Source organism: Micromys minutus, assembly GCF_963924665.1.
Source record: "Micromys minutus genome assembly, chromosome: 1".
Classification (NCBI taxonomy): Eukaryota; Metazoa; Chordata; class Mammalia; order Rodentia; family Muridae; genus Micromys; species Micromys minutus.
Genome location: NC_137969.1, coordinates 142,409,042 through 142,436,424, shown reverse-complemented (window position 1 = coordinate 142,436,424; position 27,383 = coordinate 142,409,042). Strand labels below are relative to the sequence as shown.

General features: G+C 41.1%; 1 protein-coding gene across 3 annotated transcripts in view; it reads right to left on the bottom strand.

The window, feature by feature from the left end:
- The window catches only part of SLC4A4 (solute carrier family 4 member 4), a 263,965-nt gene that overhangs the window by 112,287 nt on the left and 124,295 nt on the right, over positions 1–27,383 (bottom strand). For all 3 annotated transcript variants that reach the window (XM_080926202.1, XM_080926204.1, XM_080926203.1), the window contains exon 6: positions 18,982–19,058. In XM_080926202.1, coding sequence (XP_080782328.1) covers positions 18,982–19,058 — 77 coding nt within the window. The remainder of the gene's footprint in view (positions 1–18,981; positions 19,059–27,383) is intronic.

Genomic DNA, 27,383 nt, shown 5'->3' with positions numbered 1-27,383 from the left:
CCTTTCCTACCAGTGCTCAGTGGGGATGAACTGAGCCAGGAATGGTTTAATGCTTCATGACAGTTTCTCACATTTTCCTCAATAATCTCTCCTTTTCTGGCTCCATCTGCCCACAAGGAAGGTGAGGTCTACTAATTACCATAACAACATGTACGAGATCAGGGAAGGAGGAAAGACTAAGCAAAGACTCAGGCCGAAGGCTGCTGACTACCATCTAAGCTTCCATGGCAGCTTGGGGACAGTTAACTGGTATTCTAAATGCAAATGGAGAATAAGATGTGCTTTGTAATTAGACCGAGATGACAACGAATCTGGACTCTTTGCCCACACAAGGAATAAGACCTCGGGCAAACTGCTTCATTTCTTCAAGCTGGGTGTTCTCATTTGTGAAATGGGTATCACACAGGACTCCATCAGAGAGCTGTAAAGAGGAGTAAAGGGGGTCATGTTTGAACCCCCATGCACAGGAAATGTAGTGAGTGAGGGAATGCAGAAACTCTGAGTCAAGACAGTCTCAGCAGTGCCTGGAGAGTGAAATATGACAGAGAAAGCAAACGGATGACTGCACCGAGGGCCAGGCAGAGGAAAGGTGGGGCAGAAAGAGCCTTGAGTGGAACACAGCGTAGGAAATCCTACCAGTCCTCAGTAGCAAAGGCAAACACTGCAGCAATGCTGACAATGTGACGAGTGCTCAGCATCCCTGTGCCCGTAGTTAACCTACAGAACGGTTGCTAATAAAACAACAGTTAGCTTCTGTACTTAGTGCCTTCATACGCAGACAACACTGACAAATCACATATGATGTGACGATGGAAAAGCTTCCAGTATCCTGCCCGAGTTAGCAAATTAGATAGTCAATAAATGATGACTTAATATAACCCTCAAACAGAAAAAGAAAAAGAAACAGGAAGAAGTGATGGGAAAAATTCCTTTTTTTTTCTCAAAGGGAATAAATAACGTGCTGCTTACATACCTGTATAAATTCAAACATAACCTTCCAAATCTCGAACAGAAAACTCTTCCTTCGTGTGGAGCTCAGATTTAAAGATGTATAACCATAGTAGGGAAACTCCCCAGGGGACTTACTCATGGCAAATGTATAAACTCATGAGTTTTGACTTCAAGACAGTGGCAGAGATTTATGCACAATGAAGCTACAGTATCAAATGGACCCAAAGCTTGAGTGAACATGGCTGAGTCAATGCAACCATTGTATGAAATACATATAATTCCTCGTGATGACTGCACTGCTGTATTTATCTAAACCCCCCCCCCCCAGAATGTCGTTCTTGTCCTTGAACAACTGTGCTCAGCACAGAGGGGGAAAATCCTTTATGTCTAATTCTGGATCTACCTATTAATATCTAAAAGGCAGCGCGTGTTCATAGTCTTCCCGCTTCCGCCCCCAAGAGAAAGATTTTAAACACAGGGTTCCTTTCATTGCCCGGCAACCTCGAGCTGCCACAAAGGCAGAAAGGTTGCATAGGGAACAACCAGAGGAAGTCAAAACAAACAAACAAACACAATTAGCATTGTGGGGTTAGTGACTCTAAGAGAAAATTATAGTTTAAGAAGAAATGTTTTCTATGTATTGTCCTCTGCACACATTCCAGCGCTGGAGTAACTAAGAAAATACGCAGACTATTCTCTCAAAAACAAGAAGTTTCCAGGCATGAGAGGTGGAAGGGTGTACTTTTCAGAGGTGACGGAGGCAACCAAGAGTTGAAAGTTAATGGTTTTGTAAAACAAACACCCATGCAAAATGCTTTTCTTGTGAGGAAAACCAAAGAACACCATTCCCACATCTCAACTAACCCTGACTGACCCTGGTGTAGTCCAGGAATCCAACAAAGCGGTGTCCTGAGCCCCATATAAACCTCAGAGCTGATACTTCGGACCTCACAACTAGTATTTTAACGTCTCTTCCCTTGCAGAGAACAAAAATAGCAGTAGCTGATAACATGGGGTCCTGTTGAGGTTGCAGGGAGTTCACGGGCACCCTCAAGTTCCATGTCATCTTTGAGCCTTCATCACATTGCACATTTGTAAGTGAAGAAGTTTATAGTGTTTTATCACAAAATCAAACGGACCTTTGACATACAAAAATCCTTAAATACCAAAGCATTAGATAGACTTCCAACTGAAAACATGCTCAATGAAAACCAAAACTCTTCCTCTCTAAGGCTGATACTATATACTCTCCAAACTATAAGAGTTTTGTACCTCTAGGGATAGAAAGAGTGTGATTTTCGAGCACTGAGAAATGGGAGCCACAGAACACTGTGGGCTGGAAGCCCTCCCTCTGTCCTCCAGATGTGTCCATGTTAAGAGCATCTTTCTCAGCTAACTCCCACTCAGCGGAGTCTGGAACTAGAAGGGACCTGGGAGAGCACACTCCTGGCTCTCCTGTGAACTGAGAACTGAAGACATGCTCTCCAAACCCCCGAGAAGAGCAGACATACCGTCCTTGAGTATGTCTTGAATACAAGCTTACTCTCCACCTCCACTCCTTTCCCATGCTACTGGGAGAGAAAATGACCAAAATGGTAACCTGTTAAAATGCTGTTTAAAAGATGTCACCAATGGTTCAACTAGAGAAGTATATCCAGCCATTGAAGCCCAAGTGGCAATAAAAATGAGTTGACAAGTCTACCCCAACTCCTAAAACGTGTGTGAATGGATGTTCTAATACCTAAAGACTCAAGTCTAATAAGAATTTGTCAATCGAAAGTCCATCTGTGGTTATATGGGGTGGTGGAGTGGGCGTGAGGGATAAACAGAAGAAAAATCACACTATTGACTTCCCAATGACTACTATCAGTTCTCTGAGAATTTAATACTATCCTCTGGGAAGCATTGAGCCAGTCCTTCCAGAGCTTGGATACACAAGCGACCATATGGCCCCAGAACAGCATGTGAAACGGGCAGCTGTATGGCTGTAATTAAATCTGTAGTAGTCATGCTATTATGTATTCAGTAGGGTTTTTTTTCATGTACTCTTCACCGAGGTCTCCAAGAACATGTACCAAATTAGAATAATAGAGAATAGCAGCACAATGCAAAGGAATTGAGTATCATCCTGATAACCAGGCAAATGGTACAGGAGGTTCACTAGGAGCTTCTTATTCTGCATTTGGGGGCTAAAGCTTTGAGTCTATGAATAGAGTCTAAGAGACCCTCCCACTACATTGTTCCAGGGCATAGTCCAGTCCCGAATTCTGCCTCTCAGTGTCTGTGTGTGTGTGTGTGTGTGTGTGTGTGTGTGTGTGTGTGTGCGTGCATATGTGTGTGTAATGAGATAGTACAACAGCATGTACTGGCTTAGACTGGGAACTCACTGAGAACTCCCCCTGAAGAGATAATATTTACAGAGAAACAGTGAGTATAAGCCGCCTGTAGGGACTAGCATTATAGTTGAAGGAAACTGTATGAGTCAAGACCTGGGCAGGAAAGTATGCAGCATGGTGTCAGAGAAGGAAGACTTCCCTGTGACTGTAATAAGTCACTAAGAATAAGACCCTTGCATGTCCACTGGAGAAAGACTTTGAGTGGGAGATGCAGGACTCTGGATGTCACTCTGGGCTTTGCCATAAAGACAGTGCAGTAGCAGCAGTAAGCAGTGTGTTTGCATCTCCTTCACAGAGAAGCCCTCCACACATTGCCACATATCCTCAGGCCATTCTCAGCTTCCTATGTGCTGTAGTTTAATATCACAGTGGTTTATATGAATGTAAATATAATAGTTAATGGGTCACCATAGTTTGTCTAGTGCCTTGTTACTGTTGAGAAAGCAGAAGAAGAGAACTCGTCACCGGTATAAATCTTCCTTATCTGGATGTATACAACAAATTTAATGCAAATTATAATAGATTGTCCCCCATTCCAATTAAAACAGAAACAGTACACGAATGCTCTACTTTGCTACTTTCTCCTGGACCACTCAGGAAATATAAAAATACACTCTTGCTTCATCTCACACGTGGCATTTTCCTACGTGGTAGAATCCCACTCCTACCCTTTCAAGAGAGCTGAGGGCAGAGTTGAAGATAATCACTTGCTGCTGGCTTTGCTTTTTTTCCCTTGGTACTGGGGCTGGAACAAGGTCTTCCTGCATGCAAGGCAGGAGGTCGATCATGAGCTACAACTGGAGTTGCCCAAGTACCTTGTATTCAAGCTTCTACACTTTACCATATCACCTTTTATTGTCACAAGGACACAAAGATACAATGTTTTATTTTTATCTACAGTGTTTGTGAAGCTCGGAGGGACAAGGACTACATAAACTCACTCAGCAATCAGTAGACACCAGGCTCTGAATCAGCATCCCTGAGATGATAAGAATCAGAATCTTCTGCCCCATCACAGCAAGTACATCTCTATTAAGTAGCAAGAAAACTAGTGAAGGACTTGTGATTTTTCTCCCCATTAGTTTGAATCATTTCCTCTATCTTTCCACACTGAAGTATTACAAGTAGTACTTAGAGCATGGAGGAAGAGCTGAAATGAAGTCAGGCTAGCCCATTCCATAGGTTACACACACACACACACACACACACACACACACACAAGTATACAACCCTTGGTGCAACTGGAGAGTAGAGAATTTTGTAATAATCTTTTATTTTATTTGTTCTTGTTTCCAAACTTTATTTTAATAAATCCTGCATGTTGAACTACTTTGACACATTATTTTTGAAAAGTTTTTAAAACGGGAACATAATGTGTTTGTTATAAGCATCACTGAAATTCAAACTGTCAACATAAATCCAGGTCTTTCAGAATGCCCACTGGTATGTTCTATCATGGATGTCCTTCGGGGAGTATCAGAGTCACATGGGTGGAGAGCAGCATTTCTTCCTGTCAGTGAAAAAGCACCAGGCCACACAGTCTTACAGATGTTTTCACGGTGTCCTGATGAAAAGGGCCAGTCTGTAGAAGCTCACCATTTGAAAGGGGGCTTCACAACTACTGTGTACAGTGAGAGCTACTTCTGACTTGTCCAAACAAGTTCTTCCTTCTTAACACGGTGGCTGAGAGTCTCGGAGATCATGATTCGACAGCACAGTAGATTACCCAGGCACCCGCTCTTTCTTCAGGCTCAGCCTCTTATAGGCTCTGCATCGAAACCACTAGGTTCTCACGTTCGCTGACATTAAAAATAAGTTTTAAAAACAACTTGGCTCTAAGTTCCATTTAAGAAGTGAGCCGTGTGACAAAGCAACAGAATGGGAATTCACTTTGTCTCTGGCTGGGAAGTTTTTCAAACAAGTCACCCTGATAAGCAGCTAGGTTGGAATTTAACAATTACTGCTATGTTACCCTGGGAATCTAACCATGAGAGAATGGGCAACGTAAGAGTTACAAAGTAAAGAACCAGCAGAGACAGTAATGAGTTAGAGTTGGTGGTAAGGCTGCCTTTCAAACCTTGATCTTCTCCCCCCACAACCACCGATTTCACTTAATTTCATGTCACACCCACAAATGATGTATGGTCCAGATCGCTGCCAAAGAACATCTCTGTGTGCTGACAGAGGTCTTTCCAGTACATCATTGAAGCATATTATCCTTTTTAAATAACAATTCTGTGATGATTTCAGCTGGTTAACAATGTTCACTTAGTTTTTATAACAAGAAAACATGTAAATAGATTTTTAACAAAACAGTAAACTATTTCTGAAGTGGTATCATTTCCATGATTGTCCTAAACTAGAAAACTACATGAATGTGTGACATGGGCAAGCCTCTATTCTCAAGCAACCAGCTCACTTATTAAGACACACCACCAATGGGTAAAGGAGACTTCACCAGAGTAAAGGGACAATAACAACACATTAAGAAACCACTTTATGCCAGGAAGTGGTGGTGTACACCTTTAATCCTAGCACTTGGGAGACAGAAGCAGGTGGATCCTCTACAGATTCAAGGCTAACCTGGTCTACAGAGCAAGTTCCAGGACAGCCAAGGCTACACAGAGAAACTCTGTCTCTAGTGGCTATTTCTGGTTGTCAACCTGATTATATCTGAAATGAACCACAGTCCAGAATTGGGAGGCTCATCTTTGATCCTGATCCTGAGGCACAGAGGATCTTAGGACACGAAAGGAAGGAGATCTCTGAGCTCAAGGTCATCTGGAAGAAAGTTCCAGATCCAGGAGGGGTGGTGCACACCTTTAATCTAGGAAATAATTTTGGGAAGTTGGACAACAGACTATAAGTCACCAACAAATACCTTACTATATAGACACGACCATAAGTTCTGTGACTCTAGAGAATCCTGACTAATACACTGTCTCAAACACCATAAATAACAAAAACCAAAAAAAACACTTTATTATGAAAAAATTATACCTTCATTTACTTAAATTTGACAAAGGTTCCTATCAGAAATCAGGTCAGTAGACCTCAGATTCTCCCCATGGTGCTGAAGGTGGACACACTAAGAACAATATGATAATTTTATAATGCACAAATTAGGTCCCAGATAGTGTCATAAATTCAAACCTGGAACATCTGCTAGAATATTTAATGGTTGGGTTCAAGATAAGTGTTACTGATACACCTCAAAGTAAATGGTGTCCAGACTGGAGAGATGGCTCAGTAGATAGGGAATTGCTTGTTCTTCAAGTTGGGTTTGATTCCCAACACCCCATGTGGGTTTACAACCATCTCTAACTCCAGCCCCAGGGCATCAGACTTATGTGCAGGCAAAACATTCATACACACAAAAATACAAAATTTTAAAGTAAAGGTAGGCCTTAAGAGGCTAGAGAAAAATAAACTTTTGAGTCCAGCATGAATGTAAATGTGATAACAAAGTTAATGGTAGACCATCAGACACATATCTTTATAAGAAGGGAAAATAAGTATAGTATAAAATGTAAAAGCACAAAATATTACAGGCCAAATTAGCAACGTGAACTTGAAACATGAGGAATAATGTATAAAATAAAACTAGCCAATCTTACTGCAAACCCAAGCAAAACTGAAAGGCAATCGCTTGCTTAAAAAATAAAAGCAATCATGACAGTCAAGACTTGTGTCACAGTTTCAGATACATCAAACTTTGATACATTAGATGCTCTCCCTTTCCAACAAGCACCCCATCAAGTAGGCAGTGCTAAGTGAATTACAATCCTGTACAATGAATCAGAAAATTGAAATTCAGAAGACTTACTGTCTTCAGTGCTGTTCCTGAGATAAGCCTAAGGTCAAAGTTCACCTACCGTGCTATTTTCACTATCAGAAAAAAATTTAAGGTTATAAGTATGTATGTGTCCCAGATTTCACGACCTGGAGGTGACTCTGTTCATGGTGAAGATGCATCCAGAAAATCAGATATCAAAGAACCCTGAGGCTTTTCAGCAAAGCAAGTGAAGACTAATCAATCAAATGGGTTCTAACTGGAACTGTCCACAGTGGCCCACAGCATGTTAACTTGTCAATCTAATCGGATTTTCTGAATTTGGTCAGGATCACTAACTACACAGATATAATAACAGAATTATGTACTTCATAAAAATTGGAAATGTTGGCACCACTATTCAAAAACAGTAAAAGCTACAATGTTTTTCATTTGTTGGAGGAGGAAGCCAGTCACTTGTATTGTTAAACAACAAACAGCTGCAAGCTTGCTCATGTTTCTCCACTTCCTACCTGACTCTTTCCCTGAGGATAATGTCTCATTTGGCTACCATCCTTGTCTTCTATTATTTATGTTCTCTAAATGGCCAAGAGTTCCCGAAGCACCCTTTGTCTTTCTTTGCCTTCTCTGGACTGCTCTGGTACCTTTCTTTCCCAGAACTCTATGGATCACCCTGCCTGAGACCACACATCATCCCATTTTAAAATCATCTTTCTGTGGGGTTGGCAAGACTTCTTAGTGGGAAAAGTGCTGGTTGTACAAGCATGAGATCTTGAGACTAGAACCCCAGTGTGAGGGAATGGACATAGGCAGACACCAAGGGCTCGCTGGCCAGCCAAGATAGCTAAAATGGCAAACACCAAGTTTAGTCCGAGACCCTGTCTACAAGACAAATCTGGAGAGCAATAAAGGAAGACATCCTCTGTCAAACTTTGGCTTCCACATGTGCACACATGAGGGAGTACATATGCACACACACCTCCACTGCCATGTAGACACACACACACACACACACACACTCATGAAAATACATATATAAAAGCCTTTAGTCAAGACATACAGAGTGGCATCTTTTAAACACTATGGCAGCAGGTTTGTCCACTAGACACCATCAGATGCTTAAGAATTTCTTGAATTTTTAAGAATACTCATTCAGTAATTAGTTCATTCAGCACGATGTGCATCTCGAAGTCCAGAAGTGATCATCAGTTGGACACCTGTCCACTTCACTGTGGTTTAAATTCTAAAAGCAACCCTAATCCTTACAGGCAGAGTTCATTACATATTACAAGACCAGAGTGCAGCTCTGTTGTTAAATAAATTTAACTTTGGGACTGTTGATCTATTGTTAGATGTAAATAAGGTTGATAATCACGATCCCAAAGCATCCATGTAAGGAAGGGCCCTATCTCTGAAAATTGTAAATGATTCCTTTCAAAGGAACAAACCCAATCAGCAATCTTAGGAATGGGACAGTTATCTCAACACAATCAAATTAAGCCACTAAATGGTCAAGCTGGAGAAATGGCTCAGTGGTTAAGAGCACTGACTGTTCTTCCAGGGGCCCCAAGTTCAAATCCCAGCACCTGTAATGAGATGCAATTCTCTCTTCTAGTGTATCTGAAGAGAGCAACTGTGTACTCACATTAATTGATTTCTTAAAAATTAGTATATGTGCACAGAACACCAACACAGAACAAGGCAAGAATGTCTACGTGGTATGCTCCACTGGCTCTCAAATTATCAAAGAAATTACTGCTGGACTTTTCATATGGTGGCTAAAGAAAGGCAAGCATGGCTTTCACTTTAGTTCTTTGAGTAAAATCATAGTTTTGATGGTAACACATGGAAAGGTCTGGAAGCCCTGTGGGGGGACTAACAAGATCCTGTGATGTGGCAAATAAATCAGCTGACCTCTAAGCAAGTGACGTGGAAACAGTAAGAAGCTCTCAACCCTCCCATCCCCCTAAAAAAGAGAGAACAATTCCCTTGGATGCCACGACCTCATCATACTTCTGCCTGTAGAGATTCCCTGTTGAGAGGAGCGACATCACCTGCAAAGGTGCCATCATTTAAGGGGAGCCTACTCATCCACTAGCTTGCCCATTAAGGCACCTGATACAGCATATCCCCATACCAAGCTAAGAGTCTCAACACTGGTTTCTTTAAAATTCTCCCAAGGTGGGGGGTGGGGGGGTGGCGGCTGGGGCTGGGGGTGGATAAGAAAAAAGCAAGGCACAGCAAAAGAAAACCTTCCAGCTGCAGACCTCCAAGAGGGACTCCTGAGAAGAAGCCATCTCTTGACTGCCAAGGGAAGAGCTTCTACAGCTGTCTCAGTGCTGAGAACAGCATTGCCTTCAGCCAAGGCAATAGAACAAGAGTGGCCAAGGCTACAGCCACTGGGCTTTTGATATACACGTTTTGGGACAGAGGTAATGAGCCAAAGTGGGCATACAATCAAACTAGTAGCATAAACTCAGTCTTAATATCTACGTTTAAAATTCTAAAGAAAACTAAGAGGCAAATGTGGGAGCACTGAGAGTCTCTATTTCACCTGGTCCCTAAGCTGTTGGGTAAAGGATAGACTCAGGTCTGACTGGCAAACAGTTCATTAGTAGTGGAAGAGGCTTATAAACAGGTTTTAATAATTGAGAACACAATTGGTATCTCCTTTGGGAAGTTAATTGGATTGTCAATAAATGATGACCCAGTAGATGCACTGAGAAAAATGTTTTTATAGAGACCCATGAAGAAAATGAGTAAAGCCATTTCTTATAGGCACACTTATATTTGTAATGAAATAACAACTTGGCTTCAATTAATTGACAGCTTGATTAAAAATTGATTCATGTGTACCATACAAACTTCAAAAAAATACAGTAGTTCTCACTGAGCTTCTATTTATTTGTGTAACTGCAGAAGTATCCATATAACCAGAAAGCACGGGACATTAAGTCCAGTGGCTAACAGCTGTTACTTTCAAGAGCTAAAATAGATTGTTCACTTCTGCACTGCTTAAATTTTACAATTATTTGTATATTTTTAATTGAGGAACAGTGAGGTTTAAAAGATTAATTGACAATAGGGTTCCAACAGTAAAGAGTGATTGCATATATATATATATATATATATATATATATATACAATATATAGAATAACTATTACAAAGTTTATTACCATGACCTTAGAAAAATTGTTGTATTGCTCTTGGCTCTGTAGCAATTTTTCACTTCTAAGTCTTGCTTGATGAGGACTTAGTTAGACATGGGTAACACGAGACATGAGAAAATACATAAAAGATCACAGGTAATGACATTGCACTACTCTTTGAAACATAGTGTAAGGACAACCATGGGATGGGAACATCATGAGAGGGAGAATAATGCAAAATAAAAAGAATAAAAGAAAAAGGAAATATCTAATGCCAGTGTATTACTTAAGACATGCCACACATGCATACTCTTTTATTAAATGTATAATGCAGGGATGTAACACACCGGGCATTCAGAGTTCAAGGTCAGACCAGACTGTGACAGGAGGTGCTGACAAGACAGCCTATCAGTGAAGTGCCCATCTACATAACCATGAGGACTTGAATTTGGATCCCTAGCAGCCACATAAAAGCTGTGTGTGGCAATGTATCAGTAACGCCAGCACTAGGGAAGAAGAGTTATGGATACCTACAGCTCACTCATCACAGAGTCTAGACAAGCCAACGAACTCTAGGCTCAGTGAGAAACCAGGCCTCAGAAAGGAAGATGGAGAGCAACTGAGAATGACAGTCAAAGTCAACATTGTACTGCACATCTGCATGTGCACATCTGCACATGTGCACACAGACACACACAGAGAGACAGACAGACACACAGACAGAGAGAGAGACAGAGACAGGGAGGGGGGCAGGCAGACAGACAGACTGACAGACAGAGAACAAAAAAAATGAAAGGCTGTACCAGAGAAGCACTGGAAATGATCCTATTTTCCTGCTCAGTCCTGTGATGCTTTCCAAACACAATGACTCTGCTGCTTGTCTGGCCCTCAGCAAAGCCTCCAGGTATAGACAACATGGGTCACGTTGGTCATGTGCCATTACTCGGGTGGCATGGCTGATTTCAGTCACAGGGACATGCAGAAGATTGCCAACAAGACTACAGTCACCCAAAGGCTCTCAGTAGCCTATGCCCACTTACAGCGCATTGGAATATTTCTTTATGAGTGTGGAATAATTGCTTAGAAGTTCATAGGAAACACTTTAAATGAGGAAATCTATTTCCCACAGCTCCTCTGAGCCACAGAAGGACGTCCTTTGATACCAAGGCCTCACATTTACGTTAATATGTTAAGACATTGGCCTTGTTGGGTTATTGGGCACTCAATTTCATACACAGAGGCGCTGGCTTAGTGCTTTATATAGTAACAGCACCAGGTGATCGGAACACTGGCAAATGCCTCCATCCTACCGCAGTATCCACAGTGAGCGCTTTCAAACGCAAATCAGAACATGCTACTCTCCAGGTAAAGAGCCAAAAATAGAGTTTCGCTGCATTTATAATAAAATACAAAGGTCCCCGTGATGGGTTTCCGACAGCCTTTACCACTGCACACCTGCACCTTATCAGCCACTCACTGAATTTATTTTTTTCTGTTTTCACATAAAATATACTCATTCCTGCCTCAGGCCTCTACAATTGCTTTTTTTTTTCTCAGCCCAAGGGGAATGGAGGAGTTCCCTTGATCCAATCCACTGAGGACCCAGTCCAGCTCTGCTTCCCTACCTCCTGATAATCCCTGGTTTTGTTGTCAGGACAAGGTTCACTGTGGTGGGAAATGAAACTATTTGTTTATTTACTTGGTTTTTGGTACTTGTTATCTAACTCTAACCCCAAATTTGGAAGCTCTGTGATTCAGAAGTTATAAGAGTTTCACTCACTCCTGGAATCTACAGGTCAAGGGCATGAGTGACTATTTTTGCATACGTGAATAAATTCAACTCTCTAACAGCCACTGGTGGCTGAAGAGTTTGAAACATGGAAGAAAAGGCAGAAGGAAGAAAGGAAGCTACCGTAAGTCCAAGTCCTAGGAAAAGAGGAGGATGACAGGCGTCAGGTCAGCACTGTTAAACATCTCAGGGGAGGCTGATGCTATCAGGGAGGTTTGAAAGAGCCTAATGATAAGCATTACATGGCCACCCCCATTCCCATCAAAAACACGCAGCTGATTAGACAGTGGTTGGTGCCCACCCATACGTGAGTGTCTCGAATTGCCCATGCATGCATATCTTGCCCAGTCGCACACAGCTATGGTACATAAGTGCTGTAGCTGGTTGGGACTATTTAACTGATCCCATCCCATTGCAGCCCACATAGGATTTTCTGGTACCATGGAAGCTACATCACAGGAAAGGAAACTTCCCAGTTAGATCTCAAAAGCATCCAAGTCCTGTGTCTTAAGTGTTTGGTATCTTTAGGGGTGTGGCTACATCCAGAATCCATTAAAACCTAAATGTCTAGGTCCTCTGAGAAGGATTTTCTTTATGGTACCCTTTAGGGAGAAGACCCACTTTAAATCTAGATGATTGGAAGTGAGAAAGCATTCTTGTCTGGGCCTTCTGGTGCCAGCCTACAGACAAAGACAAGAAAGCAGGAAGTTTGGCTTTTCCCCTGCTTGCCCTCACTCTCATAAGCAAGTTTGTGTACCATCCTGCTGAGGCACTCCTTCGCTGCTGTGAGCATGTACTTCCTCTGGATTTCAGCTCACGCCGAAGACCAGCCCAGAGGACAATCCTCATTCCCAAAACGTGTACAGGATTCTTAGCCTTTCTATCGAGAGATTGCGATTGTTGAGCCAGCTGGGCTGCATCCTGCACACCACTCTAATAAATAACCACACACATGCGCACATACATCCATGTATTCATTCTATCAGTCCTGCTCCTCTAGAGAACCCTAACTAATCCAAGGAACTTACCTTCTACCTCTGAGAGGCAAAAGCACTCTATCAATAGACCATATTATTTTGGCAGTCACTTCACTTGAACCATCCTAACAAACTATCCAAAAGGTTCTTGTGCCTGGTACTGTAGGCATTGTTAGTATATTTTTATTAGGGAGAGATTATCACCGGAAGTGGCATAATCCCTTTATCACACACACACAGACACACACAGACACACACACACACACACACACACACACACACAGTCTATAACTTTGGGTAAATATAAAATAGTATGATTCCTTGAGGCTTTCTTTATCCAACAACCTTAGTATTATCTGTCCCTCATCCCTCCTTCACCCTCATCCCTTCCCACACCCTCCCCATTTTTTCATTTCTCACTTTGTATCACTTGTATCTTACTATTATTCACCTCTCACCACCCCCATCCTGACCCCCAAAAGAGAGCAGTCATGCCTAGTCCTAGAAACTTAGCCAACTTCCTGGGCTGAGCTAGTGAGGTCATGTACCACAGAAAAGAACCCACCGCTGCCCCTTTTCCAGAGCAGCACAATTCCATACAACAGTCTGTATTGTATCTTTATACCCAGAGGTGAGTGTAGCTACTGTTTGTTGTATTCTTACACCCATAGGTGAGTTTAGCTACTGTCCTGCATCTAAGAATCTTCTTATATCAAACAGAGACCATCACAGAAAATGACAACTGAAAACAGAGAGGCAAGCCCAGCCCCAATAGAAATGTCTATGTCACAGCTCATGCATCGATGGCTCAGGAAATATTGCAGAAGGAGGAGTGGAAACATTCTAAGAGTCAAAATTCCAGGACATCTGGTGTGAAACAGTCACTTAAGAAATGGCTTAGAAAAGGCCAGAAAAGACGGCAACATCAATACACATGCTTGCACAGAAGGGGAGGGGTCTCACAGGGTCCAGGGCCCACCCCTGCACAGAGGACAACAGCTAACTAATGACTGCTGGGAGAGGAAGATTAGGCTCTCCCAGAGATGAGCCCCCTTGTTGGTTCTATAATACAGTGATCAGCCCTGAAACCATATATCTGCAAATAATAAAGATGGACTCATTAGATGATTGCATTTTTATAAGTGTGTGTGTGTGTGTGTGTGTGTGTGTGTGTGTGTGTAAACCAATAACAAAGAAAAATGGGCTATCTGAGAGTTGGGAGTGAGTCCTGGGAGGGGCTGGAGAGAGGAAAGAGAAGGGAAAAATTATACAATTCTATTTTAACTAAAATGCATTGGAAAATAAAACCAAAAACAGATAGCTGAAGGAACCAAGAGGAAGCTCATGATCTGTAGTGACTGGGAACATCTAAGGACTGTCCCCATGGAAACAGCCCACGGCTAAGCTCATCCAGTCCATACTGCATTGCTAGTGCAGAATACAAAGAGTCTAATCATAGACTCTGCCATTTTACATTCCATTGTAAAGTTGTCATGACAGCAATCAGAATCACACCTCACTTAACGGTTCATCCTACTTCCAGACAAAATATTTAAATGCACACATATTTCTACAAATGACCAACACCATTTTAAAAAATAAAAATCAATGCTTCCAAGTATACTTAAAGATAATAGACAGTAGACAGTGATCAAAATAATCCTGCTATACGTTTGAAACACTAATCCCAGATCAAATTCCTCCAGGAGATCTATGTAATACATTGCCTGATAATTCTGGTAAATGATGAGGTAACCAGATAAGATGCTACAAGGTCACATGACCCTTACATGTCTTCCTTAGGCTCTGCAAAGGGCCTCAATCTCTACCACATGCACTGTGGATCTTTAGGATGCACTTTCCCCCTAAATTGAGTCTGCAGGGGTGAGAACTACTGCACTGTTCACAGCCTGTACCGTCGAGCCCTATAAAGCTGTAGAAGCATTTCTGAGATGTGATAAGGATAGGCATATTGGCTCTGCCGACGGAGCTCAGTGCTTGCAGACTTGTGTCTTAGGTACCAAACCCTAGATGTGATCCTGGTGCTAGGAAGGAGAAGGCAACCTCCTGTCTGTCTTCCCTCTTCATCATGGAAACAGATATCTAAGCCCTGTGCCTGACCTGTGTCTCTCATGCAGCTTCATTTTTCAAAGATTCAGAGAAGAGACAAAGGAACACAGAAGACCAAGCAAAGAAAACTGGGAAAATTAGTTGGCTGCTACAAAAGAACATTCTAGAGCAACAACTTAAAAAAATGAAAGAAAGAAAAGAAAACCAGATTATTAACATAGATGCACAAGTCTATGCATTCCAGATGTATTTGTTAATGTGTTCCTCACAGGTGTTTTTCTGCTTAATAAAATCACATCCAAGCAAGGATGCAGCTGGGACACTGGAACTCTGCTCCATTGGACTCTCTGCCTTTCTGCTGCTCTTAACTGGTTTGAGCTATTTTTCAAACGGGCAGCCACTACTGAAATTGTAAGTGCATGGGTTTGGCAGAGCGAGGAAGAAAAAGTGCAGTCCACAGACTTGTTTATTCTGTTTCCCCCAAACAGAATCACATTTAAAATATGCCCTCAGACTGTGTCACGCCCGTAGCTGTCATACATAGCCCCTCTGTTCCTCTCCGGTACTCTGGACACAAAGCCCATCTTTTGTGGCGTAGGAAGTTCTATTGCTGGAGGAAGCCATTGAGGCCAGGTCACAAGCGTTCAGGTTGTATCCAGTCAGAACCATCTTTCAATCTGAAAGTTCAGCAGCGGTTGGATAGAAGTCTGGGAGGCCGGCTTGGAAAAGCACACAGGACAAGTTTGACTTCACTGCCAAACTCACTCCCAGGACATTGGCTAATTAATTATAAAAGCTTTTTCAAAACAGAATCCAGCCTGGCAACCTGTTTTCCCCACCCAGCCAGAGGGGAAAAAATAGGTTAAAAAAGGAAGAAAAGAAAGAAGAAGAAAAAACTAGGCTTATGCTATTAAAACGGGTTACAGAAATAAAACCTGGGGTTACCATAGCTTCATCTACTTGAAAGTCTAGTTTTCTTTTGCCTTAAAAGGCTTCAAGTGCTTTTGTATGGGAAGCATTAGATAGAGTTTACCCCATCAGCCCTCCTCCGTGTCTGAGAGAAGACAAGACTGGGGGCCACTGTAAGCTCCTCCTCCAGCCTTTGGAAGGGAGCAGGAACCAGAAGTGCTTTCAGGAGAAGGACCTCACTTGATTAACGAGCTGGGTGAGCGCTATGTTTGAGTGTATAATGTCTCTCAAGATGTCCCCATTAACGTGCATTTGCTAGCTTTGAAAACAGAATGAGTAAAACCCCTGATCACAGTCTTTGGTCATCACCTTAACATCAACCTCAGCCACTCGGAGAAGCTTCTGGGAGGCAGAGAAGGTTGATTTCAAGAACCCAATCTACACACATTTTATACAAAAATCAACCACCAAAGCCTGTGATACTCCGATGTATTCTGATTCTTTAAGCGAAATTCGATGTACTTGTTGAGGAACTATGAAGCTTCCTCAACATATGCCCAGATTTGAAGAGACCCAACAAAGTAAGAAATTTCTCTCAGCCAACATTCACCAGCTGCCTGTTCACAACTTTCTGGCTCAAGATGGTTGTCCCCTATAAAAGAAGAGTTATTCAAAAACGTATCAACCACATATACCTAACCCTAACTGCTGTTGCCTTAGCCAAGTTCCATTTCCCTGTCAGAGGGCGGGAATAACTATCACTGGTCAGGAAGAGTGGAGCACAGCCGCAATGAGCTCAGCAGCTGTGAAGAAAATTCTAAGGGTCCGAGTTCCGCCACCAGTGTGTACTTATCAACACATTCACAAGCAAATGCCCTGCTCTCTGACTATGTCAGAAGCATCAGAAGAAGGCAGAAGAACCAGGACGGGATTTGTAAAGAGAAGCCCAAGGAGTCAAAAGTGACTATCAAGATCATGAGGAGGGGGTCATAGTCCTGATGAAAAGGCCTCTCCCAGAAACACCAGCAGATAAACACAAAGAAGACACAAGATCTCAAGGAAATGTCAAACTCTACTTGCTAGAAACCTATTGTACTTCTTCTTTTTTTTAAACAACTTTATTTTACAAAACAAAGATAAATGTACAGATTTTAAACATTTTTTGCTTAAAATTATACATTTTTGTCAGTACTTTTTTTCAGATCCTATTGTACTTCTAATCCATGGGGAGAAAGGAGGACAATGGTACAGAGACTGACAGAAAATGGGGACACGAGATTAGCTGCAAAGGTTCTTCTAGAGATCTGATCTGGGCAAATGAAGGTCTTTTAAGGAAGAGTGGATGAGAAGGTTGAAAGACTCCAAGAGCCATTTTGTACGTAAGAGAGTAATTTCACCTTTTCTGTACTTTTGAGAATTCACCAAGGTCTATAAAACTCTGCCATTACTACAAGGTCTGCCAGTTTAGGAAGAACACTGTCATAAATACTGTGTTTGTAAAAAAAAAAAATAGCAAAGTATGAAAAAAAATGCCAAAGTTACGCTACTTAAAGAGACAGAGATAAAGAATAAGGCCATTTGAATGATAGCATTCCTGTTCTAAGTATGAAGTCAACTGGGATTGTGTTCTGTCTTATATTAAAGGAAACAAGAGGAGCATATAAGAGCAAAATCCAGATGCCTGGTTTTCTGACATATTCTATTTTTCCATTTAACAGGGAAAGCTGGGCCTGTTGCATACCTAGTTTTGAAACAAGTATCAAAACCCTATTTTCTCAACTATGTCCCCTACTATTTATCCTGTAACTCATTCCATGCGTGTGTGTTCAGAATATATGCAATGTATGGGGGAAGTATGTGTGTATGAGTGTGTCTGTCTACAACATTTGTATATTTTTACATTGTATGAGGGAAGAATGTGTGTATATGCATGTGTACATATGAATAGATGTGTATATGTGTGTATGCATATGTATATGTATATATGTCTATGTGTGTGTATGTATATATGTGTAAATATGCATGTATGTATTTGTGTGTGCATGTGTGTGTGTGCACATGTGTAGAGGATCAAAGATACTGGATGTTTACATCATTCACTCAGTATTTTATTTTGAGACAGTGCCTCTCGCTGAGCCTGGAGCTCACTGATCTTACTGGACTGACTGACCAAAAAATCCCAGGGATCCTCCTGTCTCTACCTCCCCAGAACTAGGAGTACAAATGTGCTTAGCAGCACTTGGCTGCTTTGTTTCTAATTTGGGTGCTGGGGACAGAACTCAGGTCATCACCATGTGTGCAAAGAGAACACATTACCAAATGCCCCCTTCATTGTCTTTAAAACATGGAACTTTCATTTCTTTGAAGTCTTAGATTTTTTTTTCATCAGGAAGTATAAATATTTTATGGCTTTGATATATAATCTCTCTGTAGACACAGAGCCAACTAGGAAAATAACTCAGTTTATACCATATTCTTTTCAAAAGAAAAAATAGCAGTGATTCAAACTCTCTGCCCTTTGTTAGAAGTGGGCACTTATGATATGCCCTCACAAATATACACAGAGAATGAATGAGACATTAACATTAGCTTACCTTAATGAGCCTCCCCTCCCCCAAAATGCCAATTACCAGTTCCCCTCAGTCAGCCTTTCATAGTACACCAAAACACTTTTTCACAAAATACCCCCACTTGCTCCCTACAACAAACCCAAGGTAGCGGTTATTACTATGTACAGACTTGGCCAATTACAGCTCCAAAGCTAAAAGTAACAAGAGAATGCCCCCAAGTCACACAGCTTGCTTGTTTCCTTAGAAAAAGATCAAACTTCCCTCCTCACATAATGGGGGTCCATTTTAGTGATAACAACCACTCTCTCCAAGCCAATCCAGCATCCCCTAGATACATGGTCTGTCGTAATCTCAAAGAAAGGAAGTCTCTGCTTACCTGGTCCTTCTCTGGTTTATCTGAAATGTCATTGAGACTGGAGGATGTCAGATTCCTGTGGGTCATGGCTGGGCTACCTGGAAAAAAACACAAGTGAACTCTGATCAGAGACTTCTTTTCAAGGACACAGGCTTTGGGTGAGTATCTTCTAAACACTGGTAGATGATAATGAGAATGAGATGAGCCTTTCAAACACATTGACTTCCAGAGAGTTCACCTAAATCCAGGTAACACAGCTAAACAGAAAGTATATGAAACCCCAAATATTTTGTCTTATTGTCTGCTTATGTCTTGTGTTAAGTTAAATCATAAAGTATCTAAACCAGTAAGTATAAAATCCCATTACACTCCTCTGATCTACTGCCCCCTCTTTCTTTTGTTTCCACCTACAAACACAGCTCCTACCTATCACCAACAGAACTAGTTCTGGGTTCATGTCTAGATGCCCTATACCCTTGGTCGTGGCTCCTCTTCCAAGCACACCACTCTCTCTGATCACCCAGAAAAGCCACATGTACCCTGCTGTCTGGAAGACATTTGGTTACAAGTAGTTCTCCTTGTGGGTATCTGGCCCAGAATCTCAAGTCTTTGCCTCAAAGTAGTCTTGTTAAGAGCTCCCTGACCACTATTCCTACTAGCAGGCTAAAATCAACACTTGACATTTTCCTCTGTAATATGATCTTCAAGTAGCGTGATGAACTGTACAGGGTATATGACATAGCACCAAACTTCCAACAACAGCTAGAGGTCATAATCACTGGTAATTTATTCCGTTATTCCAAACACTGTTAGATACAATGAAGGAATCTTCAGAAGAGCAGTAGGCTGGCAAACTGTAGGGTGACCATATAAATCAACAGGATCCTAGGCTTCCATTTTGTAGTGGGACCTGAAATTTCTAGGTTTATGAAGCAAAAGAGTAACTCTTCAAAGCCGGGGTGCTTGACCCAACCCTTGCATGGTGCTGAGCAATGCACTTCTTATTAATCCTCAATGATCTGACTCAGGCAAGTCTTCTCAGCAAGAGGACAAAGGTTGAAAAGCACTGAGTTCAAGCATTGGCTTGAAACCATTCTTCCTAGACATGAATTCCTTCAGAAAGAAACTCCAACACAGTGTTACAAAAGACAGAAATCTGCTTCTAGTAAGTCAATGTCCATGTACCAGGAGCTCTTTAAATAATATAATCTCTTTGAACCACTACATCGGAAAAGACCTTATGTTCCAAGTCAGGAGGACTGGGTACTTTCCACTCGGCTGCATTTCATTGAGTAAGCATGGCCTAGATCTCTTAAGTCCTTTACCTGGCAGGGTGTTTTATTCTAGGAAAATTTGAGCACAGGGCATTATTTAAAAAAAAAAGTAACATCTGACAAAGTGTTTCATAAGCAAAATTACAGGAGTCTTGTTGAAGGCAGCATTTTATGCTTTGAACTGCATGCAAAAGTTCTAGTGTCCACTGGACTTGAACACCCCCAGATGATGCTGAGGTGGAAACTAATGGGAAAGGATGAGGAGGTTCAGCTTTGGGCTTTTGTTTAAAAAACAAAGCTGGTCATTGGCACTAGCTGGATGAGAGCTCTTCCCAAATGAGAGGTATGAACCACATATCCCTAATCAAGGGAGGCTGAGCAATCTGATCGCCCACACACAAGTGAGGTGCAGTCTTCACTGATGAACAGGTCAGACGGATACCCAATGAGCACATACATTCATTTCATTTATGCGGCAGTAATGTCATCATTTGAAAACTAAATAAATCAAATCCCTTGGGTAATGGATTACGGAAACAGATTTGCTTTGGAAATCTATGATAATCATTGTAAGGCAGATTTGAACCAATCATTGTTCTTCCTGCCACAAAGCCTGACTAGTTAAAAGCCAGAACAACGGGCTTTTAATACAATGGCAAACTTGATTGACATAACAATATTGCCAAAGTAACAAATCCAGTCTCATTGCTTGCACATATCCTGTGGCTAATTTCTAGCCATTCTTAATATCGGGGCCAGAAAAAGGCACAGTCTGAAGAAGGATGCAGGAACCATAGGCGGAAGAGAAGGCTGCTGTAAACAGTGAAATCCACTGCCCTTCCTAAACTTTATTTAAATTTTAGTAATAAAAATAATTACTCTGAATGCTTAATTTTATAACTCATACTGTAACAGTTCCAGGGCCAAAAGGCTTAGGACACCAGATAAGATGCCTGAACTCATTTAATCTTTTCCTATCTCTTTTCCTATCAAGCACAGTGCCCTCATTTCCCAACATCTGCAGCCAATCAAATGCTTCTAGGTACCCTGTCTTCACAGTAAGCAAAGTGAAGACCCAGGGCCAGTAGCATCCAAAGTACTGCAGCACTACTCATTAGAACACACATTATGATGCTCACCCCACACAAGCTCTAACCAAACTCTGTGCATGGGACACATCCAAAAGAGCTTTATCTAACCTTCTAAGTATTACTGCAGTGTGGTAAAAATGGGAAATCACCACTCAGATGAAAGCTCACCGTGGCAGACGGTGTGTGCTACCTGGAATCTGAACTGATGGCACATCTGAGCGGGTAAAGTCAGAGGTAACATTCTGGCAACTTGCCCCATTGCAAGCCACCACTGTCATCTATCTCAAAAAGAAGAAAGCATTAAATCAGCAACTTCACTACATAAACACACACACAAAGAACATTTGGCTTTTCTTCTGATCCCTCACCTACACAACCAAGTCAATGAATGACTTTGTTTTGGAAATTCACTTTGACCACAGAAACACATTACCAAAACCAAAGAAGACAGGGCAAGAGCCAAAGAGATTACAAATTAGACTGGATGTGGGAATCAGACATCAGTGTGTGGATTTTAAAAAACCCAGGAAGTTGTTACACAACGGGCCCCTAACAATGAAGTATTGTGTACATTTTGCAACAGATATGCAATGGGACATGTTGTCAGAATAAATCAGTGCTCTGTATTTAGAGTAGGAGCCTGCGATATAAGCTCATTACACTGCAATACCAAGTGAGCAAGAGAACCTGAGAAAGCTATCTCTCCCCTTCCTGACCCAGTGGTAACACGGAAGCAGATCCTGAAGTTACCACCTTTGGGAACTAGTGGAAACTTATTCAAAGAGCCATTCAAATCCTCTTTCTAGCTTCAGTCCAGGACATACAAATGGGATTGTTCTTGGCCCAAAGGAAGCATTGCTTCTAAAGTGTGATTTTTTTAAAAAAGGGAAGAACCAGTCTTGGGTACACAGTCATAATTAATTTCCATATCACCATTTTCTGGCTATAAGGAAAAGAGAGTGGCGGAGAATCACATTTCTAAGCCGTTTCACACAGTCAAAAAGGGTTTCATTTTTCAAAGTACCCATTTGGCAGGTACATACTGTTTCTATAAAAATTAATTACACTCTGTACTGTTTAAAAATCGCTGTTATTCTTTAGTGTATGTGTAGCAATTTTAAAAGTCCTTTGCAATTATATTTATTAGCTACATTAAAAAGACGTGAAGAAATGTACGGAGTAGAGAAATATTTAAATGTGTGCATTAATGCAAGTATTAATATAATACAACATGAGATTAACCCCCATCTTACCTCACACCTACATAATATGCTAATAAGCTTGTACAGAGGACAAGCTAAAGCCAGGATTTCATAGCCTAGGAACCATACTGAATCCTTATTTCTCATGAGTAACTAAATAACAACTTCAGCATAAAAAATGAAGAACCACAAGCTCCTAAGACTCACAGAGTATGTCTGTAATCCGAGCTACTTTGTAGGCTGAAGCAGTAGAATCCCAAATTTAAGGCTATCCTGGGCAATCTAGTGAGAACTGTCCCCAAATAAACAGTAAAGGTTGGAGCTATAGATTGGGGCCATTGTATTTGCCTGGTCTCATTCCCCAGCACTGTAAATAAATAAACATGTTTTCAAAAATAAGTAAGGAAGGTAGCTTATATATCATAATAGACATATAAGTAAATCTAGGTAATCATAAATTCCCAAATTTATCAAAAATTCAGAGATATGAATCTGATTTACACTGTTCTGGGCCACAGAAAATTTCAGTTTATGTTTTTAAAGCCCTATAGTTTGGACCCAAGACATTAGAATTACTGGGACATAGGGAAATCTTTTATGGTGGAGGGGTTAGTAAAAGGAAATTAGGTCTTTGGGGGGAAAAATCTTTGTAGGAGGTATGCACACTGCCACATGTTCCTACCATGATGTCATGTCTGTGCTCCCATAGGCTCAAATCTAAGAGCTCAGTGACTTGTTTGGGTGAGCCTAATGACTCTTCCCTCCTTTGAGCTTGTTCTTTGTCATAGGGATGGTCATCTCCCAAGCTCAGCTGGTTATTACACTCTGCAAACTCACTGATCCACAACTCCCTGTGGAGCAGGAATTGCATACCTTAATTTTCATATAAATACTGGGATGCTCATGTGTCATCTCTACCACTCTCTGTATACATCCGTGAACTTCAAGGATGGTAAAGGATACAGCCATAATTTAAACTTTAAACTTGGTCCTCTGAATGTGAAAATCCTACCTCACCTGAAAAAAAAAAAAAAAAAAAAAAAACCTTGCCTCTGTAGTATTTGGATCAACACTAAATTTTCACTGTGTCTAACAATGAGAAAAAGTGATAACACAGTGACGGTGAATATGTAAGCCAACTTGACACAAGCTGGAGTCATCAGCAAGCAGGGAGCCTCAATTGAAAAAGTGCCTCCATGGGTAAGACCCAGCTGCAAGGCATTTTCTTAATTAGAGAACAATGAGGGAGGCCCATTGTAGGCGGTGTCATTCCTAGGCTGCTGGTCATGGGTTCTATCAAGAAGCAGGCTGAGCAAGCACAACAAACAGGTCCTGCCTCCACCATCCTGCCCTGTCTGAGTTCCTGTCTTGGTGTCCTTCAATGATGAAGAAGGGTGTGGAAGTGTAAGCCAAATGAAACCTGTTCCTCCCCAACAAACAACAAAACAGACAAAATACCATAATCAATAGCAATATGTTTGTGAGACAATAAAACTCCATGATCTGGATGCCCTCATTCGTAGTCAGTCTAGTGAGTAAAATTTCACACTGTATATGCAACCAATGTGCTGGTATTAGCTTTCTACACTAAAGTTACTACATTTGTAATAGCTTCCCATTTCAACCCCAGAATAAAGAGGAATATAATGGTATTTTCATGATGATGTAGACTGAGAACCCAAGAGAAATGGTCTTGTTTTCTAGGACAACAGGTTATTCAGGAAAAAAAAGAGATTAAAAGAAAAAAGAAAAAAAAAGTTTCTGAGCCCGTCATTCCCAGTCCCCACCCTCATGTAAAACATAGAAAGCTGTAGAGTGTAAATATTAGATTGAAGAAAGTAAAAACCAGTTGCTTGAAGCTCTTTGAGGAAATTTCATAACAAAGAAGGATCAATGTTGATATCTTTAATCAATTCATTTTTCAATTATTTTGTTTATAAAATTTTGTTTGTCTGTGATTTAACATAAATATTATGCAAGACCCTTATACTGTATGATTTGCAAGTCTAGCCCAGAGCATGATTGCACTCCATAAATAATTTTTAATAAATAGTCAGTGGGTTGTCTGACCTCCATTTACAGATACTATAAAGGCAACCACACTAAATCCATGTCTTATGGGGGAGCTGTTCACTGTAAGCACTTTATGTGCTCTCAGGAGCCCTTAGACTGGGAAAGCTAGAAATAAACAAGGAAGGAGGATGTAACCAGGAGCCACTGGGCACCTGAAAAGATGCAAAGCACACGGCCAATGTAAAAGGTGGGGTAATCTTGGTAGAAAGAAGACATCAAAAGACTCACATAACTATCAAAGTAAGAGTGAAGTTCAGCCAAAGCTGAAGTCATTCATTCTTAATGTATGGGGCAAGGAAAAGCAATGCCTTTGCATGAAGAGCTGGCTGTGCTCAGAGGTCAGGTGACATTGTCACGCACCCTCATCCACAAATTCTTACTCGTTAACAGACCACTCTCCGCTCCTTCATGTCTCTGCTACCAACCCCTGTAGTTCAAGCCTGACTCCTGAGCTCTGGTTTTTCCCACTTTAATTTTCTGACTACTTGTGAGTTTTCCCTAGGTCCAATGTCAGATATTTCAAAGTCAAGAAAACAACCAGAAAGAGCAAAAGTCCTTTAATTTATGATGATTCCGTTTTAATGATTGTGACCAGTATTTCAATTTCACTGTGATCTAAGTAGTTTAAGTATTTCAAATTTGTTATGTCTCTCTGTCTTTCTGTCTCTGTCTCTGTCTCTGTCTCTCTCTCTCTCTCTCTCTCTCTCTCTCTCTCTCTCTCTCTCTCTCTCACACACACACACACACACACACACACACACACACACACAGACTATCACTCAGGTGACAAATTAATGAAAGGCTGACACAATTAGATAACACCCTAACTAGGAAACCCACTACAAATTCTTCATAGTGTTTGTGGTCCTTGTGGTCACAGCAGTTGTCATGGCAATGCTCCCAGTGCCTCACATGCACATATCTGTGCATAACTGTGCATGCATGTATGGTCACAGCCCATACACACACATAATAGGAAGCAATGGACAGAAAAAAATTAAATCCATCCAAAAATATTGGTAAAAGTATACACAACAACTGTGACCACCATCTATCACAAAAACAGAAAGAAAACCCCCAGCAAGCTCCTGCTCGCTGGGCCAAGGGTCAAGAGAGAGTGCAGACTAGGTATACAATCACCAGATCACTGTCTTCCTTCAAACCGGCGCTGACTCACGGTGATTTCCATAAAGTTCTCCCAAGACAAGGCAGAGAAGAACTTCACCAGACTCCTTTCCAAGAAGAGGATTGTCTACTCTGGTTTCCTCCCTTGGTGTGTCCTTTCCTCTCACAGTTAAACACTTAGATCCAAGATAAAGTAAAATGCTGTCATGCTGATTATCAGAGGAATTCTAGGATCTGGGGGAATATCTAAGATAAAACATTTAAGGAAGCTGCCAATTCAAGATTGCAGACTGAGCTTAAATGGATGGCTTTCTTATCATTCTTCATAGATTTTTTTTAAATACTAGGAGAAGTTTACAGCTAGATAGGTGAAAAGAAGTGGGAAAAGAAAAACGCAGACAAAACACTTCAAAAATGCTCCAAGGAGAAAAGCAGCCAGTGCGCTAAAGCTGACAACTTTCTTGCTATGACAAAATGGCGACATTAACTTTTCGAAGAGGGACATAGAGTCACAGAGACATCCTGAACATCTCTGAGGAAGTGGACATGAAACAGTCCAGGTAGAGCCCCTCAGAAGCAAGATGCAAGATACACACTGAAAGGGACAGGTTGGGAGATGTCTCATGCCCATACTGAGCTCTGCCTTAGAGGGCGGAAGGCTCAGCCATGGCCAGCATTTCTATACTTGGATGGTCTTTGCGGGTAGTTTAGTTTTGGACCTCATAGCAAGGCCCTCTGAATTCCAGAGCTTACAGAAGGCTTGGGGACAATACTTCCTGACTACTCTAAATCAAGTGTCCCTTAAGATGGATGGACAATAAAGCCTGATGTCTGCTCATGTCTGAATTTCCAGACGTGAGGCCATTCTACACAGTAAGTTTAAAGCCAGATGGACTAGAGTGAGATTCTATTTTTTTTTAAAAAAAATCAGCAGAAATTTAAAAGGAAATTCAAAACTTAAATATATTTCTTAAATAAAAAATTTTAAAAATGAGAAAAACATTTAATTTAGAACACTTAAAAAGTTCTTGCAGGTTTACAGAGATATAAAATGATTTTATATCTATAACAGAGGCAGGATGCTCTAAAAAAGAGAGATCAAAGGAAACGTTTAGAATAAAAAGAACAATTGCTTTAAACATCAGTATGAGCATTCGTATGAGCACCAAAAACAAAAACCAACAAACAAACGAAAAACCCTCAACATGAGTTAGAAAAAAATAAGAAATCTTGCAAATGAAGAACAAAGCCAGACCTTATAGAGAAAAGATCAGACACATGGAAGATGAAGTCAATAATGTCAAAATATGATTATAGGAAATGTTATTAAACCAGAACAAGGATAAGGATGGAAGGGCCATTATCAATAATAAGCTAAGCTAATGGGAGTGCTTCTTCAGATCACAAGGGCTCCTCAGCACAAACACACACATGCACACACCAGCTGAAAAAGAAAATAATCACCCCTATAGATGAATTCTCACAAAACTTCACAGCACCAAAAGTGAAGAGAACACCTTCCTTCTCTATCTAGAATCAGAATGCTGGGACTTCTTGAGCATCAGAAGTAAGTGCTTCCTATAGAGGATGGTACCAGACTCTTCAAAGAATTCTACAGTCTTCCCAAATCATAAGCAGACTGGGAAAAAATGATAAGG